This window comes from Saimiri boliviensis, chromosome 12 (assembly GCF_048565385.1).
Source record: "Saimiri boliviensis isolate mSaiBol1 chromosome 12, mSaiBol1.pri, whole genome shotgun sequence".
Lineage (NCBI taxonomy): Eukaryota > Metazoa > Chordata > Mammalia > Primates > Cebidae > Saimiri > Saimiri boliviensis.
The window spans coordinates 108,031,032-108,056,007 of NC_133460.1; the positions used below are offsets into that span (position 1 = coordinate 108,031,032).

The following is a 24,976-nucleotide window of genomic DNA, read 5'->3' on the forward strand; positions in this document are numbered from 1 at the left end:
AAATGATGGAAAGGGAGACAGGTATTTCTGCAGTAATGTGGCAAATACATTCCAATAAAAGCTCCCAGGCTGCAACATCTCGTGCTACAAAAATTCAGCTCACGGGGAAAATAGGGTTCCAGCCAGACCATTCAAAATCTATCCAGGTCTGGAAGCGAAGACTGAAAAAAATTAATTCTGAAAACACATTAGCACAATGAAGAAGGTATGTTGAGTTGTGCAAAATAGCGTTTAAATACAGCCGTAATTATAGGATTTGATCTGAACAGGAAACAAGCAGGGAGGCAGATGATGCCAGGGGGTGGAAGGCAGTGTGGAGCTGCTGAGCTTGAGTCTGGGGCAGAACAGGGAAGGGAACTGAGCGATGTACCAGCACAGGCCCACTGACCCAGAGGAACAGGAGGTATAGGGCGCCAGGCTCAGGACTCCACAGCTCCTGCACTCACCTGTGACAGGGAACTCTGTGGCCAGGTGCTGGTACTCAGTCCCACAGACCATTCATAGACACCACACTCCCCTGTGACAGGGCACTCTGTGGCCAGGTGCCGGTGCTCAGTCCCACAGACCACTCACAGACTCCATACTCACCCGTGACAGGGCATTCTGTGGCCAGGTGCTGACCCTCGGTCCCACAGACCATTCATAGACAGGCAAAAGTCCCACATGAACCAATGTTGCTTCTGTATCATAATGACATCATCCCCATATTTGCCAACCACACAGGACAAATATGCACTAGAAAAACCCATGCGACAGCAGCCCAGCCTGTCCTGCCTCGTCCTAGGCTTCACAGCAGTGCCTAAGCTCCCTTGAGCACTGCAGCCACTACACGGAAGCTCTGTTGATTCAGCGCATCCATATGTACAGACGCCGCATCACACGGGGTGGGGAATACCCAGACAGGCAAGAGTCACGTTTTCTGCAAACGGCTCAGCATTTGGCGAGGGTGCAGATGAGTAAATCAATGTGAGATAATTGTCAGAAAAGAGATGTACACGGCTTGATCACTATTCCAGCTGTTGGACCTACACCACTTCTATCTGTTGACTTGGGAGGCAGTTTTATGGCATCATTAGGAGCAACAACTCAAGGTTTCAAGCTGCCTGGATTCTTAATCTGCCTCTCCTGGGAAATGTGAGCTGAGTCACTCCATCCTCCATGTGACTGTTTTCTATAAGGCAAAGGGAATAATAACAGTACTTGTCTCCCATGCTGGAGGAATAAATGAAATCACGTCTATAAGGCACTTAGCACCATGCCAGTAATGCTCGGAGCTGATTCCCACTCTCCCTCTGCTAGAGCCTGAAGCATCTTGAAGGCAGAGAACACCTAGGGCCTTTTGTCATGGCCCTTTCAGTGCCCAGCACATAGCAGGCACCTCACAATGGTGAGCTGCCAGAATGAACGCTAATGGGTAAGAATATGCATTTGAGAATGGCCGAAGACGATTCTCTTTCTATGCTCCTTTTGACCCTCACAATACCAGGAAGGAGGCAGAGCTATCAGTGGGACCTGATGTGGGACCTGAAGCCCACACTCCTGATGACGACACTGTGCCTCGGAGAAGGAGGGCATCTCACCCAAGGCCACACAGCTGGTCAGCAGAGCGACCAGCACCAGCACCCCATCCTGCGAGCCCCATGCCTTCCAGCCAGGACCACGGCCACATCCGTGCGTGCAGAGTCCTAGGCCGGCACGGGGCTGGCTACACCAGCTCAGAGCCTGCACTAGGGTATGAAACACAGTTTCTAATTCTGACATCTTGGTGTTTCTCGATCACAAAATCCCATTAGCTCAACACGCCTACAAAATACTCGTATGTGAGACAAGATGTGGTTATTTTTAAACTGCATTTCAAACTATTCTGTGTGGGGAGATGTATTTTTGGAGCATGCTGACTTTAATTATGCACCTGTGGCAGTGGAATCACACTGCATGTGGTGCTGGCTCTGGAAGACACAAACCACAAAAGTGGGCTGACCTCGTCCCCGTTTCCCTGTGTCCCCAGCAGACACAGAAGCACAGCCCCGCTGACACCCCAATTTAGCCTAGTGAGCTCCCTGTGTGGGGCTGGGGCTGTCTGCTGAAGCCCGCAAACACACACTTCAAGCGACACCACCCTCTCTGGGGCCGACACCAGGTACCCAGGTGAGGTCAGAGCCAGAGGCTGGGGATGGTGGGCCCAGATTTGGCTACTAAAGCAGCAACTTCCCAGTCTAAGAGCAGGCATGGAGACCTGTGAGAAGGCATCAGGGTGAATAATACGCCACTGAAGAAAAAAAAACCATGAAGGTAAATAGCACTGATGTGATTCCCAAGCACAACCTCCTTTTCACCCTGACCACAGGCAGGAGCTTGGGCTCGGCCAATGCGTTCTCCACGGGGAGCCTGGCGTCTCCCTGGGGTGGGCCTCTCATGGGTGAAGGTCTCCCGGAGGCCGGAAAGATGAAGTGAGGACGGTCTAGCTGGCTGCACCCTGCTGGACGGCCCATGCATCGAGACCCCCCCTGTGCTGCCCAGCAAAGGCAGGTCAGCGAATCCACACAATGGAAGTTCCAGGGAGGGGAACCTGCTACTGAAAAGGCCTGGAGACAAGAACTGGGTGGCGTGTGGAGTGTGCAGGGAGGAGCTCACTTTCCTGGAGAAGCCCTTTGACTGATGGGACTGACAGAGCAGGAGGCCGGACAGTCTTGAGGCCCCAGGTCAGGAAGGCCCTTGACCCTCCTCAGAAGGGAGGCCCGCCGTGATGTGCTTGGCCCTGGGAGCCACTCAGGGCTTGGGCTGGGGGAACGCAATGGAGGGAGCCACAGGAAAGCCTGGAAGAGGTGTGTGTAGCGAGACAAGATGCATTGACAGGGAGGCAAGGGAAGACAAATGGCACTGCCTTGTGTGCCACAGCTCTGCCTCGCCATGCCTCAGGCATGCCACCTTCCCCCCGTCCTTTCCAGACCAACAGCATGTAGAAGAGAAGTGTTCAAAAGGCGGAAGAGGAACTACCTGGGTCCGGGTACCAGTGACCTCGCTTTTTCTCACTACCGTCTTTGGAGAAGACGTTGCCTCCCTGAGCCTCAGCGCTCTCTCTGTAAAATTAGGATCATTCAGCAATATTCTTTCTTACTGTGAGAATCTGGGCTAATGCATTTTACATCCAGGGCATGGGGTCTCACCCAAGCTCAAGGAACCAGAGCAATAAACAATGCAGTCAAAATCCTTCCAACCACCGGGCCAGGTACCTGGATGTTGAGTCTCCCTCGATGCGCTCCCAGACCATAGCGCTTCGCCGTGGAGGCATGGAGCTGGAAGTCTGTGATTTTTAAGGTTTCCAGACCAAGAGGTGGGCAACCTGGAAAAGACAATGCTTGTTAAAAACAAGGACAGATGCTGAAAGGGATGAGCTTCTTATTTTCTAAATCTGGCTGTGTGCTTTTCCATTTCCCCCTGAACTCCCGTCCACAGGCATGCACCATCTTTTCAGACATGGTTGATTGAACTGTCAGCATTAAGCCAACGTTCTTTCTTGTTGGCATTTGCTTTAGGGGTGTTTTTGCTCTGATATTCCTTCTCTTCTGCTGTCCATGCTACTGTCCGAGGCTGTTCCCAATTAAAGATCCTTCCCCAACATGACTCAGTCAGGAAGCATCATTGGAGCTCTGCAAATTAATCAGGACTTGCTGATTTTGCTTCAGCAACTCTGGGCTTCATATCGTGCATGCTAATGAGCAGAGCAATATAAGTAGGAAAAAAATCTATTGTTTTCCATTCTTGGCAAAATGGATGACATGGGGCACAGCTAGTAAACACCGTTTGCCCCTGGAATAAAACACCAGGGCCTGATTGTCCCAGCCTAGCCCATTGTCCCGGAGAATGAGTGTTACAGCAGCATCCAGAGCCGGGGGTCCTGACCCCTGTGCTGCTGCTTGCCCCCGCACCCCCCACAGTGAATGGCGAAGCATTTAGTGAAGGGGGAGGGGTGCGCACAGTGAATCTGAAAGGCTATGCAGTGAGTGGGGGCCATACGATGACCTGGGGGCCCTGCATTGCGGGGGGGTGTGCAGCAGGCATGCCAACTACCTGAGGCTGACCTCACACAGGAAAGCCTGGTTACCATGCCCATTTCCCTCACCAGGGTTTGCCCTCACACCTTCCAGGCCTGAAGGACATGAATCTGACCCACGTGGGGGCAGTTCCTGGGTCCACATGTTCACAGAGCCCTTCTCCATCCTGCCTACCAGAAACTGACTTCAAGTATCTGACCGGCGAGGTTATTTCTCACACTACATACTCAGAAATCCTCACTGCTGGCCTCCAATAGCCCTGCCTCTTCACAGAACCTCCTCATGCTGTCCCAGCAGCCCCACCCTGCCCCTCTTGTGGTCTAGCACCTCCGCAGCTTGGCCTCTCAGCCCAGGTTATAATCCCACAGCCCGTCACTCTCTGAGAGGCCTGGGAGTCTGGGCCCATGCCCTCCACTCTGACTTCCCGACAGTGGACCCCTTCTGTCAGATGCCACTCACCTCTTGGAGCTCACAGACCCTGGTGGTCACTGGTGTCCACCAGAGGGCCTAGTCAGAAACCAGGGCAAGGTCTGACAGTAAAGGCCACGGACTCATTAGTCTACCCATCCCTTCGGAGAGGCTGGACTCCAGGACATCCTTCAGCCTGGCCCCAGGAGCCTGGGCTCTGACTCGAGCTCTTGGGCTCCCTAAGCTGGGGTTGCTGCCCTGCTGTGCCCCATTCACATCCTCATCTCCTGCTCACTCCGTGCTCTTCTCCCCATCACCTGGTCTCAGCCTGTCCTGCCTTAGACACACTCAGCATTCTCAGGAATAACCAGCCTGTCCTGGGAGACCCCACCCATTGAGAGACCCCACCTACCAAGAGACCCCACCCACTGAGAGACCCAACCCACTTAGAGGCCCCACCCACTGAGAGACCCCACCTACCAAGACCCCACCCTCTGAGAGGCCCCACTCACTGAGAGGCCCCACCCACTGAGAGACCCCACCCACCAAGACCCCATCCACTGAGAGACCCCACCCACCGAGAGACCCCACCCACTGAAAGAACCCACTCACTGAGAGACCCCACCCACTGAGAGAGAGAAGACCCCATCCACTGAGATGCCCCACCCACTGAGAGACCCCACCCACCGAGAGACCCCACCCACTGAGAGAACCCACTCACTGAGGGAACCCACCCACTGAGAGAGAGAACGCCCCACCCACTGAGAGACCCCACCCACTGAGAGACCCCACCCACTGAGGGAACCCACCCACTGAGAGGCCCCATCCACTGAGAGACCCCACCCACTGAGAGAGAAGACCCCACCCACTGAGAGGCCCCAACCACTGAGGGAACCCACTCACTGAGAGGCCCCACCCACTGAGAGGCCCCGCCCACTGAGAGAGAAGACCCCACCCACTGAGAGGCCCCACTCACTGAGAGGCCCCACCCACTGAGAGGCCTCATCCACTGAGAGACCCCACCCACCGAGAGACCCCACCCACTGAGAGAACCCACTCACTTAGAGGCCCCATCCACTGAGAGAGAGAACACCCCACCCACTGAGAGAGAGATCCCACCCACTGACTGTGACACCCAGCTGGCTAGGCAGCAGGTTCTGTCAGGCAATTCTGGTGGCCTGGAAATAGTATCTATTCATCTTCACTCTGCCAGCTCTGGTTCCAGGCTCAGGAGACCTGGGGGGTTTCAGGCCTTGATGGGGAACCAGGCACAGGTCCTGTCCCTCCATGTCCTGGTACTCAATACACACCCACAACAGTCCACATAACAAGTATCAGAAACACAGAAAGGATGTGCTGCCATCTGATGAATCTATTTCATTGCCACATTGAAAGTGTTCCCATCCACCAGGTCCTTCCTCCACAGCAGAAGACACAGCAGGGGGTGAGTTCCATGGACTTCCTTCAGCAAAGCCACCTTTATTTATATCATTTATACATTCAAAGCGAGAGACAGGCAGATGGACAGATAGCCCACCAGATGGACAGGCAGACACATATAGATCATGTGCCAGCTCAATAAGCAACAATAACTGCTATTCCAAACACTGCTTCCAGAAAAAGAGAACGACTCCTATGCATATGAATATTTTAATTCAAAAAAGGAGGTACCTGACTAAAATTACATGTCCATCAAAATTGCTTTTCTGTCGATAGACTGAGGCTCTGTACCATCCTCTTGCCAAGACACACAAGGGGTGAAAAGAAAGTGTCCACAAGTGAGATGTTTCATGGGCGCACATCTAATAGCAACTGGAAATGTGGTGCCTGCCTTCTCACAGAGACCATCCCTCACAACTGCAAGGGCTGAGTTCCTGCAGTCAGCAGCGTCGGCAGCTGCCACATCTAACAGCCCACTTGTCCACTCCTGTGATGGTGCCATGGCAAAGCCAGACACTTCACTCCCTCCACCCATAGCCCAAATGATGGCTTTGGTGGAGAGCCCAGATAAACACACATGAACTTGGCCCTCTCACAAACGTGGTCTTAAAGGAACCCAATGCTCTGACGCTGGGATTTTTTGTCCTTATTAGATGATGCTATCTTTAGAGCCCTGAGCTTTGTTTGGAAGCCTTCTCCACCGCCTGTGCCACTTACAAAGAAGCTAGAGATTCCACACAGAGAAAACACAATGTCCTTGAAAGGCAAAGACAGAGTTACTGATCCACGTGGGTTAGTGAGGGCCGTTTGGTTGTAAGAAACCACCACAGCCAACTTAGAGAAGAAGGGAAATCCCTGGAGAGATGAGAGGGATGGCAGAAAGTGAGACGGACAGAAGCCAGACACAGGACAGGGGCAGGTGGAAGGCCACAGATTTCCTGTCATCTACGCAGCAGAGCGGTAGATTCTAATGGCACCGTCCACTCCCATTACACCTCTGAGTCTCCACGTGACCTCACACTTGCCTCCAGAGAGGGCCTGACTCACCTGGTGCCCTGGCTGCCCACTGGGATCAGGGTGCCATTAGCAAAACAAGGGGACATCAAGCTCACAATCGACACCGGGCACAGAAAAGGCATCAGCAGCTGCTGTCCAGAGCAGAGGATGAACACAGCCCGGGGCAGCCTCATCCAGCTTCAGAGTTATTGCTTCTTCCATCTGCCTTCTTCTACTGGCCGATACCCGGAGGGGCAACACCCCCATCTCCGCTTCCTCTCTCCCTTCCTTTCCTGAGATTTTTTTTTTCTTTCCTGGGATTTTTGCTTCTGTCTCCATTAATTCACAGTGGCCCTGGTCACTCTGTGGCCCTTTGGGACTCCTCAGCCTCTTCTCCGTTTCTTGTGTTCTGGGCCCCAAAGTTTCTCCCTCTCAGCTACTCCTCCACCCCCATGCCAAGCACGGTCCTGGCTTCCATCACACAGTGCTTTGCTCTTCCTCCTCTGCCTTCTCAGTCCAGACCTTCCTTCCTTGTCTGGACTTTCCTTTCCACCACCCCGAGGGCAGTCTTTCCCGGCTGCAGCACGGGCTCATCGCCCTCAGACTGATTTCCTAAGACAGCCCTCCCCATCCTTTAACAATCCACCTTCAGAGCCCACACCTCAGCTATGAGATGTCGCAGGTACTGTCTACCAATCGGCGACCAATCACATGCACAGAGTTTAAATTCAGGGCTGGGTGCAGTGGCACACACCTATAATCCCAGCGTTTTGGGAGGCCAAGGCAGGTGGATCACTTGAGGTCAGGATTTCGAGACCAGCCTGACCAATATGGTGAAACCCCATCTCTACTAAAAATACAAAAATTAGCCGAGTGCGATGGCGCACGCCTGTAATGCAAGCTACTCGAGAGGCTGAGGCAGGAGAATTGCTTAAACTCTGGAGGCAGAGGTTACAGTGAGCTGAGATCATGCACTTCAGCCTGGGCTACAGAGTGAGACCCTGTGTCAAAAAAAAAAAAAAAAGAAAAAAAAAAAAGTTTAAACTCAGCCCACTTTCTTGTCTGGAGACCGGCCTGTTGATGTCGGGGGCAGGCCTCAGAAGCCTGGAGGCTCCCATCAGCTGCAGGTGTGAATGCTGGAGCTGGAGTAAGCCGCTTGCGATCTGCAGCTGAAGCAAATACCCAATCATCTTCCAACGTCTGCTGCAGAAGAAGCTCCTACAGATTGTTACTGCTTCTTCCCCGACACTCTGTCCCATCGCATTCGGGTGGCAGAAGCCCCAGTATCAGCCAGGCACACAGCAGTAACATCAGCTTCACTAGGAAAGTTCTTATCTCAACAATCTTTGATTCTTCAGTTTTTCCTTTAATAGCCTCCTCTCCTTGCCTTCCCTCCCACGTCTGCCTTACTCTGACTTCACCCTGTTTCCATGAGCATCACTGCAACTCAACAAATCTTACTGCAACCCGGCCCCATGCAGGGTGCCATACCCCACAGTACAGAATCCTGCAGGGTGCCGAAAAAACCACCCACTAAGCCAGCTGGGAGTTACCCGCCTTCCCAAAATCCCATTTTTAAATATTTTTCAAAAGTTAATAAGAAGTTTAAGCATAAAGTAGTCTAAGCACAAGCTCTCTATCCCACATCCCTTTATGCAAAGATCAACAAGGCAAAACCCCATGTCAGAATCAAGCATCCCAGGAAAAGTTCCTAAACCCATCTTAAAGAATTATATTGATATCTGACACAGGAATTTCCACATTTAGAAAGGCAGCATTTTCCTATGCTAAAGAATGAGAAAATAAGGGACTAGAAAATAAAAGATAGGAAAATTCTCTTTTGCTTTAAAGATTCTAAATTAATTCAAAATACAGAATATTGAAATATTCACCACACTTAATACTCCACTCTGATGAATTTCAGAATATTTCAGCTTATTCATTTTTCTCCTTTTCTTTCTACCCTGAGAAGCATCATCCTAGAGATTTGTTTTGTTTTGTTTCGAGGCAGAGTTCTGCTCTTTTGTTTTGAGGCAGAGTTCACCCAGGCAGCAGTACAATGGTACGATGTTGGCTCACTGCAACCTCTGCCTCCCAGGTTCAAGCAATTATCCTGCCTCAGCCTCCTGAGTAGCTGGGATTACAGTTGCCCACAACCATGCCCAGCTAATTTTGTATTTTTGGTAGAGACAGTGTTTCACCATGTTGGCCAAGCTGGTCTCGAACTCCTGACCTCAGATGATCCACCCACCTTGGCCTCCCAAAGTGCTGGGATTACAGGCATGAGACACCACGCTGGGCCTATCCTAGAGAGTTTTGACAGGTCTACTCTATGTCCAAAATGAATAAAATGACCTCTCCTCCCCCTCAGTTCTTCTGCTAAGGGGAACAATACTACGGTGGGCAGAAAATGATGCAGGATGAGACAAAGCATGCTCAGCCGCCCCAGAGAGAGGAGGGGTGGGGAATTTTAAACCTGCAGAATGGTCTGGAGGCCTCAGAGCCACAGGGGCTAGGGCAAAACACTTGAAACCATCTGCAGTTCCCAGGCCTGCCGAGGCCTTAAAAAGTGGACAGGGGCCTCTCTCAGCTGCACCCTGGGCTGACAAAGCCTAGAGGAAACACAATGCAAACACTTTGCCAGATGCCAGCAGCTCCCATTCCCTTAGGTCAGTGCTCAAGGCCACTCCTGGTCCCTGAAGTGACATCACTGTCATCACTTCAGTCTCTGGGCTACCTCCTGGTCTTTGGACCCCAGCTACAATGGGGAACTGCTGCTAACACCGTAACCCCTAGGCAGCTTCTCTGAGGCAATAAGCAGCCAGACAAGACCCACAGCATGAATGTACTGGCGTCCAGGAGACCTCCATGTCTTCAGAATCAGAAATCTCAAAAGAAGGGTAGAGATGGCAGAAGGGAGACAAGCACCATCTCCCGCCACAGTCCCGGGCTTGTCTAGGGCGCCCATGAGATGACCAGGAGTAACCGTCAGACTAGCACAAGACTTTGCAGGAGCAACCTGTCTGTGCATTCTAAGGGCTGAAGGAAAGGAAACTGGGATCTGGAAGCCACTAGCAACTAAGTTACAGTCAACAGTCCCGGTTGTCAGGTCTCCATATGTAAGCCTGCAGCCTGATGGCCTGAAGTCCTGCTTGCCTCTGCTGATGTCTCCCACCCCCTGCCTGCGTTCGCCATCGCCCCTGATCACCCCATGGCGCTTCCCCGGACAAGCCCCTCACCCAACCCTGCCATCTTAACTGTTCTTATGATAATGTAAATACTTCTCACCCAACCCCACCATTGTAACTGAACTTACCCTGCAACACTCCTACCCACCAAAAAACTACCCGAACCTATAAAACCAACTCCTGTCCTACTGCCCTTTGCTAATGCCCTTTTCGGCCTTAGCCCACCTGCACCCGGGTGAATAAACGGCCATGTCGCTCACACAAAGCCTGTTTGGAAAGTGTCTTCATTCAAAGCGCACATTTTTTCAACAACAGTAATTAAGGCCTTTTTCAGACACATGAGTACTTAGAAAATGTATTCGCACCATAACCATAGGCCTTTACTGAAACAACAGCTGGAATCATGCGCCCAGAAACATAGACACCAAGGTGTTGGATACAGTAAGTTCTAAATTTCCCTTCAAAGAGTCAGTATGTCTGTATGTTCAGTTCTTCGTCCTCCATTTTAAAGTTTAACTTCCTTGTAGTTTCAGTAAACAACCTTCTCCACCAGTTCTAATCAGTAGCTCACATCTGTTCCCCCGGTCCCCTGCTCCGTCCTGACTCATCCCAGTCACCTGCCCCAGTCACCTGCTCCGGTCATCTGCTTTGACCCAGGTCACCCTGGCTACCTGCTCTGACCTGCCTATAACCATCCTTCCTGCCATCTACCCATCCTGCCCCTCCAGCTCATACCCCTACTCTCTTTTAAACAGCCAATTGGGATATGCCAGACTGTGTGGTCTAACTTTAGCCAATAGGGGAATGACACAGCAGTAGTGGCAGCCCCCATCAGGAATAAGTACCCCTTCTCCTCCCTTGTCTAGGTGTGCACTCACCATTGCTCCATCTGTGAGGCGCACCCTCCTATAGAAGTAAACTGCCTGGCTGAGAGGATTTATCTTCGAGTGCTATTTCTTTTGTGGCATTGAAATTTTACATATAACAAAGGCAAGCAAACATGTGACCGGCAGGTGCAGCAGACACGGAGGACTGCACAGCACTTCCCGCAAAATGAGTCCAGAGGACTCTGCCAGCCCAAGGACTCCAAAAGCATGGCAAAGTGAGAATGAGAGGTTAGAATTCCATCGACTTTAAATTCTCAAAGAAACATCTGGTCCCATTCCAAGGACCTGTCCATCACAATCCCACTTCCAAGGACTAGGACTCTTCTCCATCCTTCAGAAAACATTACTGAGGAAGACAGGAGTGTTGTTGCATTGATGGCTAAGCAAAATGAAGGAGAAGCAAGCATTTCAAAGCTTAATTTAAATATCTGTAATCGGAAAGTTAAAAAAAATCTTTGTTGGAACTGTAACATATTTGTATTACAATGTCAATTGATGATTTAATTACTAGGTTTAAAGAGTGCTTGAAATAAATGGGAAACTCATTGGCAGCTCTTCATCCCCAGGGGTTCCCAGCCAGGCTGCAGGAAAGCGGGCTCCGGCAGTCAATCCCTCAGTGACTCTTGAGCCAATCTGTTCCAACAGCCTCAAGATGAGCTCCCCATTCCTCCCCTAAAACCAACAAATTCATCCTTTACCATTAAATCAAGTTTCTGCTGCTTCGAGGAAGAAAAAAAGATCTAATCCTGAGAAGCATGTGGGTGAGGAGAACACAGAAAAAAAGTGTGAAAACACTTCAGGAAAATATTAATTAGAGATCTGAGATGTGTCACAATCTGGAGGAAAGGAGAATGACAGTCATCCAGGATGAATCTGCTTTTCTCTTAAAGAGAGCACGCCTCTCTGAGAACACTCCACACTGAGCAGGGCGCCATCTCCCAGTCTCACCCTTTATTCCTCAGGAGGTGAGCATGGGGTCCCCTGCCTCATTCTACTCCACCCCACAGATGCACTGCCTTACATCTGTCTCTTGCTAGCAGTCTCTGCATTGCAGCTACTTTACGAAAGAGACATTCGCCCTCTGGCACAGATTCATTAGTCCTTATCATCATCATCGTCACCATTTATGCACAGCAACTCTTGAACAAATTGCAAATGTCCATTATATTTAAGATCATGGTGGCCTTTGTGGTCCAGAAGTTCCAGGGCACAATCAGACTACAGCATATAAGAAAGAATTCTGAATCTGGCATTGACCTCAACACCCCACCTTCAGTATCCCAAGTTTATCCAGAGGGTGGGGGACTTTCATGAGTCATGTCATAAAAATTGTTTTAAAAATGTAGTGATTTGGGGAGCGATAGGGCAAACTTGCAGGTAGCTACTGAGAGGCAGACTGGCTACAGACTCCTGTCATTGAATCTGCACAATGACCCCAAGAGATGGACATCGCTGAGCCACTTTACACATGAACAAGCTGAGACTCAGGGATGCCGAACACAGTTAAATAGCCTTTAGGTGTCTGAGTTATAAAATCTCAAGCACAAACTTTACACCACCTCTGTCTGACTTGAAAACTCAAGAGTGTAACACAAACGAAGTTGCTTGGTGGTGTTTGGGGTCATGCCAGGAAAAGAGCTGGAGCCAAGACAGGCATCCTGCACGGGACGAGCAGAGCTCAGAGTTCGAGGCCCATGGCCTGCTCTGATTGCCTCAAGACATGGTGGGCGCTGCCAGGAACAAGCTCACAGCCCTCCTGAACTTTTGCTTTCATTGTCGACTATAAATGGAGTAGCTTCAACTTAACAGAATTCTTCCCTTTGTCTTTCTGAACTTGATGTTGCCTTTGATCAGTGAAGTATGGAGGCAGTTTTCCAGGGCACTGAAGACCTGTCTGCAGTAGCTCTCTGCCTTTCTCATACACCAATGGTTTCCCAGAGGGGCAGGGCCTCTCTCTAGATCTTGGGAAATCTCTGAGCCATTCTCAGCCTTATCCAGTCGTCCTTGGAAAGCTCTTTAACACCCACCACAGCAGAGAGGATCCTCCAGACCTTCATCACTGGGCTCCGCCAGAAAGCAGCTCTTACCCCAACTGAGCATCAGAATCTCCCCGGGAGCTTAAATGAAAGGTGCCCTAACCCCTCCCCAGAAACTGATGAATAGGATGCCGAAGGAACCCGCCACTGGTTTGAAGTTCCCAAGTGATTGTTCTGAGACAACCAGTCTCAGAAGAGAATCCCTGCAAACCTGGCTGAGGTCTTTTACCTGTGAGGCTATGCAAGCTCTGAGATTTTCTTTCCCAGGCCCCAGTGAGTCCAACAGAGGAAACTCTCAAAGAATTGGGTTCCAGCCCATGCTGGCTATAGTGGCTGACATCTGGAGTCAGCCCAGAGCCTCAACCTCAAAGGTTTTGACCACCTACCTTCTTCTTAACTGTCCAGCTCAGTGGCTAACTCTGTCTAAAAAGTCACTGAAGACTTCCTCCTCTGCACTCGACCCTCTCAGGCTACCCAGTCCTGCCTTTAGCCTAACCTCCCAGAAAAAGAACTAAAACAGATTTGCAAGAAAAAAAATAAACAAACCCATCCAAAAGTGGGTGAAGGATATGAACAGATACTTTTCAAAAGAAGACATATATGAAGCCAACAAACATGAAAAAATGCTGATCATCACTGATTATTAGAGAAATGCAAATCAAAACCACATTGAGATACCACCTCACACCAGTGAGAATGGCAATCATTAAAAAATCTGGAGACAACAGATGCTGCAGAGGATGTGGAGAAATAGGAACACTTTTACACTGTTGGTGGGAGTGTAAACCAGTTCACCCGTTGTGGAAGACAGTGTGGCGATTTCTCAAGGACCTAGAAGTAGAAATTCCATTTGACCCAGCAATCCCATTACTGGGTTATACCCAAAGGCTTCTAAATTGTTCTATTTTAAAGACACATGCACACATACGTTCACTGCAGCACTGTTTACAATAGCAAAGACCTGGAACCAACTCAAATGTTCATCGATGATAGACTAAACAGAGAAAATGTGGCACATATACACCATGGAATACTATGCAGCTATAAAAAATGATGAGTTTGTGTACTTTGTAGGGACATGGATGAAACTGGAAACCATAATTCTCAGCAAACTGACACAAGAACAGAAAATCAATCACCACGTGTTCTCATTCACAGGTGGATGTTGAACGATGAGAACACAAGGACACAGAGAGGGGAGCATCACACACTGGGGTCTGTTGCAGGGGGCAAGGGAAGGACAGTGGGGGTGGGGAGGTTGGGGAAGGATAACATGGGGAGAAATGTCAGATTTAGGTGACGGGAGGGATAGAGGCAGCAAACCACATTGCCATGTGTGTACCTATGCAACAATCCTGCATGATCTGCACATGTACCCCAGAACCTAAAGTACAATAAAAAAAAAAAGAAAAAGTCCACACTGTTACCTGGTAATGTAGTCTGTCTCCCTGAACAGGCTGTGAGCCTCTAGATCAGCAATGACAAGTTTTCATCATTGAATTCCCAATGCCCAACCAATGTTTCCAAATAAATGAATGAATTTGCATTATGATCCAATATAACTGATAATCCCTATGTCTGCATCATCATAAAAAACTAACACTGTTCTTTACACATTGCTTATAAATCTCAAAAAAGGCATTGTTGATTCAAAAGAGCACTTCTTAACCCTCAAGCACTTGCTTATTATCATCTTCATTAATTTTTCCACATCCATGTACCACCTACACTACTATTTCCTTAATGTTTCTATTTAAATCAAATTAGTTTAATGAAAATATGTTCCTATAAAAGGAAACTTTATTACAAGGAGACAATATGAAAATATCTTCATGACCTTGGGGTGGGCAAAAAACATTCTCGTCACAAAGCAAAAAGTACTGACCACAACAAAAAATATTGATGATTGGTTTATATTAAATTTGAGAGCATTTATTATTCAAAAGCCACCTCTGTTAGAGTTAAAAGTGAGCCAAGAAGTGGGAAAAGACATTCACTATGCATGTATCTGATACAAGACTCATATTCACTGTATTTTCAAGAAAAACAAACAAGCAAAAACCCTCCTATAAATCAACAAGAAAAGCAACAGGCAAAAGAACTGAGCACATATTCACAAATGAGGTTATCCTAATGGTAAGTAAGCATTAGTGGTTAGTCAACAGGAAAATGAAACTTAAGACCACAATGAGATGTCAGTATATAACCACCAATATGAATAAAATAAAGACTGACAATATCAAATGCTGGTGAGAATGTGAAGCAACTAGAACTTTCATTCACTGCTGGTAGAAGTGTTCACTGGTACAATCAATTTGGAAAAATCTCCAGCAGCACTTAGTCATACACTACGATCCAGCAATTCTTATAGGTATACACACAGCAAAAAACACACTCATACACACACCGAAATACTTATTTGAGAATGGTTCTAACAGCACCATTTGTGATAGCCAAAAATTGAAAACAATCCAAATGCCTATCAGCAAGAGAATGAATAAATAACCTCCAGTATAGTCATGCACTAGAATACTATAAATCAACAAAAATAAATTAACCATACTATATATAACACAGATAAATCTCATAAACATAATATTGAGCAAAATAAGTCAGACCCAAAACAGCATACAATGTATGCTCCTATGAATATTAAGTTCAAAACAGGCAAAGTTGTATCTGGTAGTGGTTATTTTTGAGGAGAAGCAGGAGTAATGGTTACTGACTGGGAGTAGAAGGGAAGCCTGAAGTTGAGACCTCAGAAGAACAACAACATATAAAAGACAAAACGCTGCTAGAAACCAGAAACTCTTCTGTATTTGGAGGTTCTGCATTTTGAGCTAGTCAACATTTACAGATCTGAGAAAAGGCTTAGACTGCCTCTCCTGGAGAAAATCTGGCTAAATCTTGCCTCATTCAAAAATGAATAAAGAACAATCACTAATGTTCAGTCTGTGCAGAACAAAAAATTCCACCAAAAGAACATTAAAGGAAGCACACCATCCAAAACACTCAGAGAAATAATGTGACCTTGAAAGTAACTTGATGTGATAGCTAGGAAAATATTTTACCCAGACACTGTTTATCCTATGTATAATCCGAGAATCATGGCCTCTACTTGCTGTCAAAAAAAAAAGAATGCCAAAGAAAAGGATAAACAGAAAAATATTTAAAATAAGGCAAAATAGCAAGAAAACTAAAACTACAAAAGCAGAATTAAAACCCACAAGGAAGGTCTATTCCTTGTGAACAGGGGTCTTTACCAACACAGTAAAGAAAAATAAATAAAAGTATAAGAATTGAAAAGGAAAAAACAAAATTGTCATTATTTCATATACATTATAATTTTGTACTCAAATATCAACACATAGTAATAGTTTAACAAGAATGCTGAATATAATAATCAACATACAAAAATTAACTATACACCTGTAGTCTAGCAATAGTAGAATATTAAAATTAAAAGTATCACAGAATAGCAAGCATCAAAGAATTAATCTATTAAAAGACATATAAGACCTCCAGAGATAAATTTTTATGGGTGATCTTAAAAAACGTCTAGTAAGTGGAGAGATATACCATATTCATGGATTAGAAGAATCAATGTTGTAAATGTGTTCATCCTCCCAATTTGATTCATAAAATCAATGCAAATCTAAATCAAAATTCCAAGAGCATTTTTGTAGAACTTGACTAGCTGATGAAATTTGTGCATGTATGTTTACAAGTACACACAATGGGTCAAGAATGAACAAAACATTTAAAGAAGAGTGGGTCCTGCTCTACCAGATGTCAAGATTTGTTATAAAGCTACAGTAATTAAGAAATTGAGATATTTCAAGCATGAGTAGAAAAATGAATTAATGATAAAGAACAGTAAGCCTGAAAATAAAACCAGGCATATATGGATACTTGATATCCAACACACACAGGTGGCACTGCAAAATGGTAAAGAACCAATGACCTTTTCATTTGGTACTTAGTACTTGTCTTAGTCTACTCAAGTTGTTGTACCAGATTATCAACCACAGAAATTTCTTTCTCACATTTTTTTTCTTTAATTCTTTTTCTTTTTTTTTTTTTTTTTAAACAGAGTCTCACTCTGCAGCCCAAGCTGGAGTGCAGTGGCGCGACCTCAGCTCACTGCAACCTCCACCTCATCGCCTCAAGCAATCCTCATGCCTCAGCCTCCCAAGTGGCTGGGACTACAGGCATGCATCACCACGCCTGGCTAATTTTTTTGTGTTTTAGTAGAGATGGGGCTTCACCATGTTGCCCAGGGTGGTCTCAAACTACTGAGCTCAGGCAATCCACCTGCCTTGGCCTTCCAAAGTGCAGGGATTATAGGAGTGAGCCACTGTGCTCAACTTATTTCTCACATTTCTGAAAGCTGAGAAGTCCAAGATCAAGGCACCAACAGATTCAGTGTCTGATGAGGGCCTAGTTCATAGACAGTGGCTATCTTCTTCCTGTGTCCTAACATGGAGGAAAGTGTAAGGGAGCTCTTGGGTGTCTCTTTTATAAGAGCACTAATCCAATTCATGAGAATTCCACCCCATGATCTATTCACTCCCCCTACACAGACACAAAGGTCCCACCCCCAAATACCATCACCTTGTAAATTACCATTTCAACATACAAATGTTTTGGGGACATGACCAGTTTATAGCACATGTTTACTGCTTTCATAGTCAAATGTTTAATAAGCCAGAAAAGAAATCTACTTTCACCACAAGAACAACTTCCACCACAAGCTGTTTAAATGCCAATTTTTTTGTAAAGTTTTAGGGCATAACATGGCAAATTTGGTTTTCTGTTAAATCCATCCCAGTGTCAGTAATACAGAATAAAGAGGATTTCATCACAGAAGCTTCGAGAAGATGGAAACAAGATAGGTCACAGTATGCCAAGAACAAATTCCCCGAGAGCCACAGAAGCACATATGCTAGCCTTTGTCATGGAGATTCAAAGGAGGTACAGTCCTAAATGGACCAGTGTGTACTTGGTCAATAAGAACCATACTTGGGATCAAGTAGTTGATACAAATGAAGGAAATTTCATGACACCTACGGGTGCTACCTAGCACATCAGAGGTCTGTCCCCTAAACCCTTGTCTGGGAAGTATTTCTAGGCTGGCAAGTCCACTGTTGGCTCTGGTTTCAGATCAAGGTTTCTGAAGCCTGAGCTGCAGACTGGCCACATTGCTCATGTGGTGTTCATAAACACACTCGGTTTACAAACATGTCTCTTATAGCTACAGCCAGCCCAGAACCCCTAATCAAACCCAGTGAAGGTCCTGCCACAAAACCATCATTGGAAGAACAAAATAAAACTCTCCACATTGTAAAGGAATGCTATAAAAACCTTCAAAGGCACATGTTTCATTTTAGAGACTAAAGAATAACTTTTTAGGCATGTTTAAGATGGAATGGAAAGTGGAAAATAGCAAGGAGTCAGGGCACCTTTGGTTTCCCAGTGCCCACATTTCTTGGGCTTCCTAACCACGGTCTATCAAGAGGGGTGTGACTGTGTCCCAGTTCTGGCCCCTCACCTCCCCTGTCACTCCCACAGGAGTCTGAAATACAGATGTGGCAGTTTATCTTGTCTACTATGTCAGTAAAATCCCCCAGAACCAGGGGTCTGGGAATAGCCCCATCACCCTCACCAGCTGTGCCAGATGCCAAGAAAGACCGAACTTAGCCCCAGGGAACTGTCTGGTTATGTAATGAAGAGAAGAGGTTTACAAGAAGAGCTTGCATGAAAATCCAAACTGTCTGTGATGCAGTGAAAAACCCTCAAGCTTAAAACACACACAAATATACATTACGCTGGCCAGTCCCCAAGTATGGTGCCTGATTGAGGCCTCAAATCTCATCCAGCCAAGGCCTGAGGGAGGTGCATCAAACCATCTTACATTCACCAGAATCTAACAAAGAAGCCATTCTACTTTCATCTTGGTAGGACATCATTCTTTTTTTTTTTTTTCTTTTCTCTTTTGTAAGATGGAGTCTCACTCTGTCACCCAGACTGGAGTGCAATGGCATGATCTCAGTTCACTGCAACCTCTGCCTCCCAGGTTCAAGTGATTCTCCTGCCTCAGTCTCCCAAGAAACTGGGATTGCAAGTGTGTGCCACTATGCCCAGCTAATTTTTTTTTATTTTTAGTAGAGACAGGATTTCACCATGTTGGCCAGGCAGGTCTCGAACTCCTGACCTCAGGTGATCCGCCAGCCTCAGCTCCCAAAGTGCTGGGATTACAGGCATGAGCCACCGCACCTGGCTGATTATGTTTCTTTTCTACAGATCTTGCTCTAAGAACTGAAATCAAAGACCACTTCCTTGAAAGAGCCAGCTGCTATTCTGAGTCATAGAGAAGCCATCTGAGCAGTGTAGAGCACCATGATGCTGGCTCTGCCACAATGCGGGTACTCAACAAACAGGTTTGCCATTGTCAAGTGCTGCTACCAACACTTGGTCTACCCAGAGATGAATCAGTCAGGGCCCCTGCTCATAAGCATTCACAGGCTTTCAGAACCAAAGAGCTGTGCACGGGAATGACTGTGATACGAGAAAGAGGGAACCAGGACCATGAGGAAGAAGCACAGGAAACTCAAGAGAGGTGATCAGAAGAGGCTTCCTGGAAGTGGGATTTGCAGAGCACTGAACTTTTAAGGCAGGGGTTGACAAACCACAGCCCATGTAAATGTCAAATATAGCCCACCCCCCATTTTTGTATGATCTGTGAAATAAGAATAAATCGTAAATACTTTAAGGATTACATTTTAAATTATTATGTAAGCACTTATGTAATATCCTTGATTTTGCCTCTCAGCTACTAAAGCATGAAATGTTTTTACAATCTGATCCTTTAAAGAAGTTTGCCAGCCCGTGTTCTAAGGTACGCAAAAAAAAAAACTCAAGATGGTAAAATCAGCTAATGTTTGCTGAGAGGTTACTGTGTGCTATGGATGCTACACTGTGCAGATAGTATTTATTCTTCACAATATGCCTATAAGGGTAATATTGTTCTCACTTCACAGAAGAGGAACCTGATTCATAGAGAAGTCAGTAACTTTTCCAGAGTCTCAAGTGTAAGTCTGATCCCAAAGCTGTCCTCTCAATCTCCAACTTTGATGTTTGTCCAATAGCCTACAGAGAGAATACGTAAGCAGAGGCTTAAAGCTCAGGACACATGTAAAAAACAAGCCCTCTTCTGGCTGGAAAAAAAGGAAGCAGAGGCCAGAAATGGTCAAATTATGGCAGGAATTGCCAAGTAGAGAATAATTCTGCAACTAATGCATGGTAAATAACATGGCATAAGATAATTTCATTGCAACAAAACCTGTTTATAGTAGCAAAAAATTGAAAACAACCTAAATGTCTATTATTAGGTGGTTATATTATGGAATGCCATGCAACCTGGGAAAAAACCAAAGTCATTCTTCAGCTTCATTGTATTGGTCAGCTACTGCTGTATAACAACACCAAACTCTTAATGGCACACAATTAGCATTTACTTTCAGGTGTGTGTAGATCAGTTGAGTTCAGCTGGGTAGCTCTGGGTTGCTGATTGGACCCACATCTGTTCCACTCATTGCTCAGCCTCCTGGGACCAGTAGTCTAGGTATGCACACTCTTCTTGTGAAGATGCAAGAGGCCCCAGAGGCAAATGGAAACAACCAAAGCATGGGCTCAGAACTGACATATGACCCCTTCACCTTCATCTGTTAGCCTAAACAAGGCTCATGGACCAGCCCAAAGCCAAGGGACTTCCAGCTTCGGTAAAAGGAACTAAAGAGTTACACAGCAAAGGGTGTGGACATGAGAAGAGGTGAAGAATTAGTTAGAACGATGACTCAACTAACTTCTTAAAGTATTACAAAACAACATCTAAAATGTATGTGGATACCTGCCACAGCTGACACTACTCCTTAATCACAGTGATAGCCACGTACATGTTCTCTTTCTCAAAAGCCAAAGTTGACTAAGGGTGACTTCCACATCTGAGATGAGCCTTTTAATCCCATCCATCCTCATAATTCAATGTGGTTAACATTGTCTGTACTGCCCACCACATTGCAAATGAAGTGGCTGACGTCTGCTCTGCCCGCCCCCTTGAACATAATGTAGCTGCCACGTGTACCACCACAACATTCTACCACATTGCCCTCAAGGCCCCCAGTGTAATCCAAGGAGATGCTGAGAGGAGGGTTCTGAGAATGCCCAGTTCTGCACCTGAGGCCACGCCTTGCTTGCTCAGGTGCCTGACTCTAGACCTGTGTTCCTAACGGCCACGCCACCCTGCCGCATGTGCCCGCCTTCATGGCCACCATCTGTAAGTTGCATGTCTGAGATCTCCCCAGCTGCTTTTCCCCTCCAAGGTTATTCTCGACCCCTCCTTTTTTTTTTTTTCAGCTAAAAAAAGTTTCATAGGCTAAAATCACATTTAGGGCATTCAATGACCCAGAGCCTTAATGGCTGCCTGTGAGACCAGTAATCCCAACCTGACAGAGCTTTGAGGCCAAGGCCTAGGGAGCAATTCTGGGTGGGCCAGTGGGGAGGGATGTACCCATGGTAGAAAAGGAGGCAAATTCAGGGGTGTGTGTGTGTGTGTGTGTGTGTGTTTATAATGGAGTCTTCAAAAATCTTTCTGAAAATGTCTCCCCAAAATTTTAAGAACTTCCAATTCTGGTAACAGAGAACTAAGATAATCCAAACCAGCCCTTCTGCTGAAGCTACTAAAAACAATCTGAGCAAAAGATGTTTAAAAGCACTTAAACATTAACAAGGCACTGAAGAAGTACCAGGATCCGATCTGATGGCAGCAAGACCCAGGGAGGCGAGGCCAGCTCTCAAAGCCACGTCAGCCCTGTGGCATTTGTAACCCTGAAGAAAAGCTGGTGTTTTATCAGCCTGCTTGGGCGCAAAATGTTCAAGGCCCACTCAAGATGAGGAGTCCTATTAACCACCATTTAGATAAGACCCCAAAGGCCAAAATTGTCATCAACCAGCAGAAACCCAGCCCGGGCATGCACTGCACAGAACGCACTCTCCCAGTCCAGCGAGTCCTCTCCATGGGCAATGGGTGGGGTGTGTGCCTGCCCACTTTAAGAAGGAACATACTTTACATTTGGTGAGTGACTGCAGAAGGTCATTGTTGTTGATTTCTGTGTTCACTTGAGGATGCACTATTAGTCATCTCTACAATTGCTTCGATGGCGAGTTCTTGGTTAGAAACACTGTGCCAAATCATTACATTGTGCCTAAGGAACACATACTTCCATCTGTGACAATCAACTCTGTAACGTGGCTCATGGACCCACATGGCAGCTGAAAACAAGTCCTGCCTCTGTAAATGCGAAGTTGTGAAATGCATTGTTTATTTTAAGCAGTATATTGCTAAGCAAAAAATCTAGAATCAGAAAATCTTGGGTTCAAATCCCCCTGTTTTACCACGTAGAGGCTGTATAACCCTCAGTAAATTATGTCTCATTTTCCTAATCTGTAAAATATGGATAATAATGATAACAACAATACCCACAATAGTCAGAGGGACACTAGGGGATGTCAAATACTCAGCCAAGTGCCTGGCTACCAATTAAATGCTTAATAAATAGCTGTTATTACTAATTTTAGCAGAAATGTTATCCTGGTTACCACCATTTAGAATAATAATGATACAATAATAATAATGGTAGTGATTAATAGTAATAGTTACAGATCACGGGCCAGAGATTGTTCATGAGTCTCGAACTAACATCTGTGAATGTTCCAAGGTGGATAATTAAAGGTGCACTATATTCACGTGACTGTGAGATGCCGGCCTAGCACTGCATATCTTGCAAGTAGATTTGATCTCTGACCCCAGAGGCTCCTGGGTCAGGTTGGGAGATAAGAAATACACACCCAAGGCCATGGGCAGCTAAGAGGTCCCACAAGAAAGGAAATGAGTTTGTCTTTAAGGAGAGGGAGGTGGGAAAAGAAACCAAGGGCTCCAGGAAATTCAAAAGTCATTCAAAATGGCTTCAGTTGAATCAATTGGGAAGGTCTGGCTGTGAGTTGTGAGGCAGTGCACAAGGGTGAATGTGGCACAGAAGCTGCCCTGGATGACCTCGCCCCCGCACCATGCATCGGAATAGACAGCAGGCCCCAGGCAGCCCCACACTCGGGTAATCTGTAGTCGAGCTGCTACACCAGGGGCCTGCACCCACCGGCCCTCCCTGAACAGCGGCTAGGACAGGGGTAGGAGCTCTCCAAGAGCCTCACTTACTCTCTCTGACATCTTCATGCGCCGCACGGACATGGTGATCATCACTGGCAGCCTTCTCGGAGCTCCTGGTTTTCATGCCTTTTTTGTTGCTGTTTTTACCTGAAAGGGGAGAGAGAGATGCCTTTACTTTCACATACGTCAGGGCTGGTTCAGGATGCTCAGAGCTTGACTGTCCTCTCCTGCACAGCGGCCATCTCCCCTTCTGCTTCCCTGTCTCTAAAGATGGTGTCTTGGACTTTAAGGGGTCTCTGGTTAAAGGAAAGGAAGAGTGTTATTAGAAACACCCAGGAAAATAAACACTCCTAATAAAAACAATGTACACCTGCAGGTTGTTACCATTATGAGACTGAAGGATGCTTTGGGGTAGTATATTTGACCCTCACTGAGGCCCAGAGACATCATTTGTAGTTTCTGGAACTGGAAGTGGAGCCTCAGACTTGTGATCCCAGAGCTAGCATTTTCCACCCTGTTGGGCTTCTCCCACCTAACTCTCTCCCAGGCCCTGGCTTGGTACCTGTGGGTAAGGATGCTGCCCCTCTTTGGGGAGCCTCCTTGGCATAGCCTGCGACACCTGCCTGCCATGCTCCTGCTGGCCCCTCGGCTCCTTCCCACGCTGCAGTCCCTCTCCGTGCTCCAGCGACGCTGGCTTCCGCTCAGCCTTCAGTTCACTCTGCTTTCCCACCAGAACTCTGTGCTACGTTGTTCCTCCTCCTGGAGTGCCACTCCCTTCACTTTCAAGCTAATTAGCTCCTACTGATCCTGCAAATCTCAGCTCTGGCATCACCTCCTTAAACTGGCTTTCCTGACCTCCCCACTAAATCAACGCCACCTTGATGGATGTTGATAGCACCTGTTTCAGGTCAGGTTGCCTCTAGGCAGAGCCTAGGTTTACATGCACAAGGTGTATTGAGGGAGAAGGGAAGGAAGGGAAGCAGGACCAGGTCGGGAAAGGAGCTAAGCAAGGCTGTGATTTCAACCAGAGTCGGGCTCAGCCCATCCCACAGGAGCTCTGGAGGAGCAACTGCACACAGGGTTGCCCTGACTTGGGACAAAGAGCTGTCATTTCTACTGCAGTTGGCCTCTGGCTACAGTCTGATCCACCTGAGAGTGGGAGATACAGCCTTCCAAGGGCCCTTCTGCAGAGGTGGAAGCAGGTGTGAGCTACCTGCAGTGGAGACTCCTGGTACGTGGGGGCTGCGTGTCCCTGTGGGTAAAAAAGACCTGGGTAGGGCACTGGCAGCCACACCACAGCTCTGCACCTGTCCTGAGTGGCAGCATCCCAGTGGTAATGGGATGTGTCTGTTAATGAGGACAGGGACAACGTCTGGCTTGGCTCACTGCTCTGTCTCCAGAGTCTGGGACTTAGAAGGCTGTGACAAATGAATGAATACATGAAGGAACAAATGAATCAGTGAGTGAGTGACCAAACAGAAACAGGAGGCTGGATAGGTCTGCAGAGAAAGAAACGCAGCTTGAACTTTAAAAGTCAGTTGAAATACCAAAACGATCTGGTGGATTCTGCCAGTAATGAAATCATTTCTGACTATTCTACAGCCGTCCCCTAAAAGAACTTTTTTTAAGAAAACCTTAAATCTTCAAGAAAGTCAAGTAGTACCTTGGGCCCAGCGAAAGGAAACCCCCTTTTTCTTATATTCTTGGGTGGGGCCTGCTGGAAGTATCTTTCATTTTCATGTAA

The 24,976-nt window shown here is 47.0% G+C and overlaps 1 protein-coding gene across 1 annotated transcript in view; it reads right to left on the reverse strand.

The window, feature by feature from the left end:
* CPXM2 (carboxypeptidase X, M14 family member 2) overlaps positions 1-24,976 on the reverse strand; it is a 153,747-nt gene that overhangs the window by 119,342 nt on the left and 9,429 nt on the right. The window contains exons 2-3 of the mRNA XM_003922120.3: positions 23,281-23,379; positions 3,234-3,343 (exon numbers count right to left, since the gene is read on the reverse strand). Of these exons, the coding sequence (XP_003922169.2) occupies positions 3,234-3,343; positions 23,281-23,379 (209 nt within the window). The remainder of the gene's footprint in view (positions 1-3,233; positions 3,344-23,280; positions 23,380-24,976) is intronic.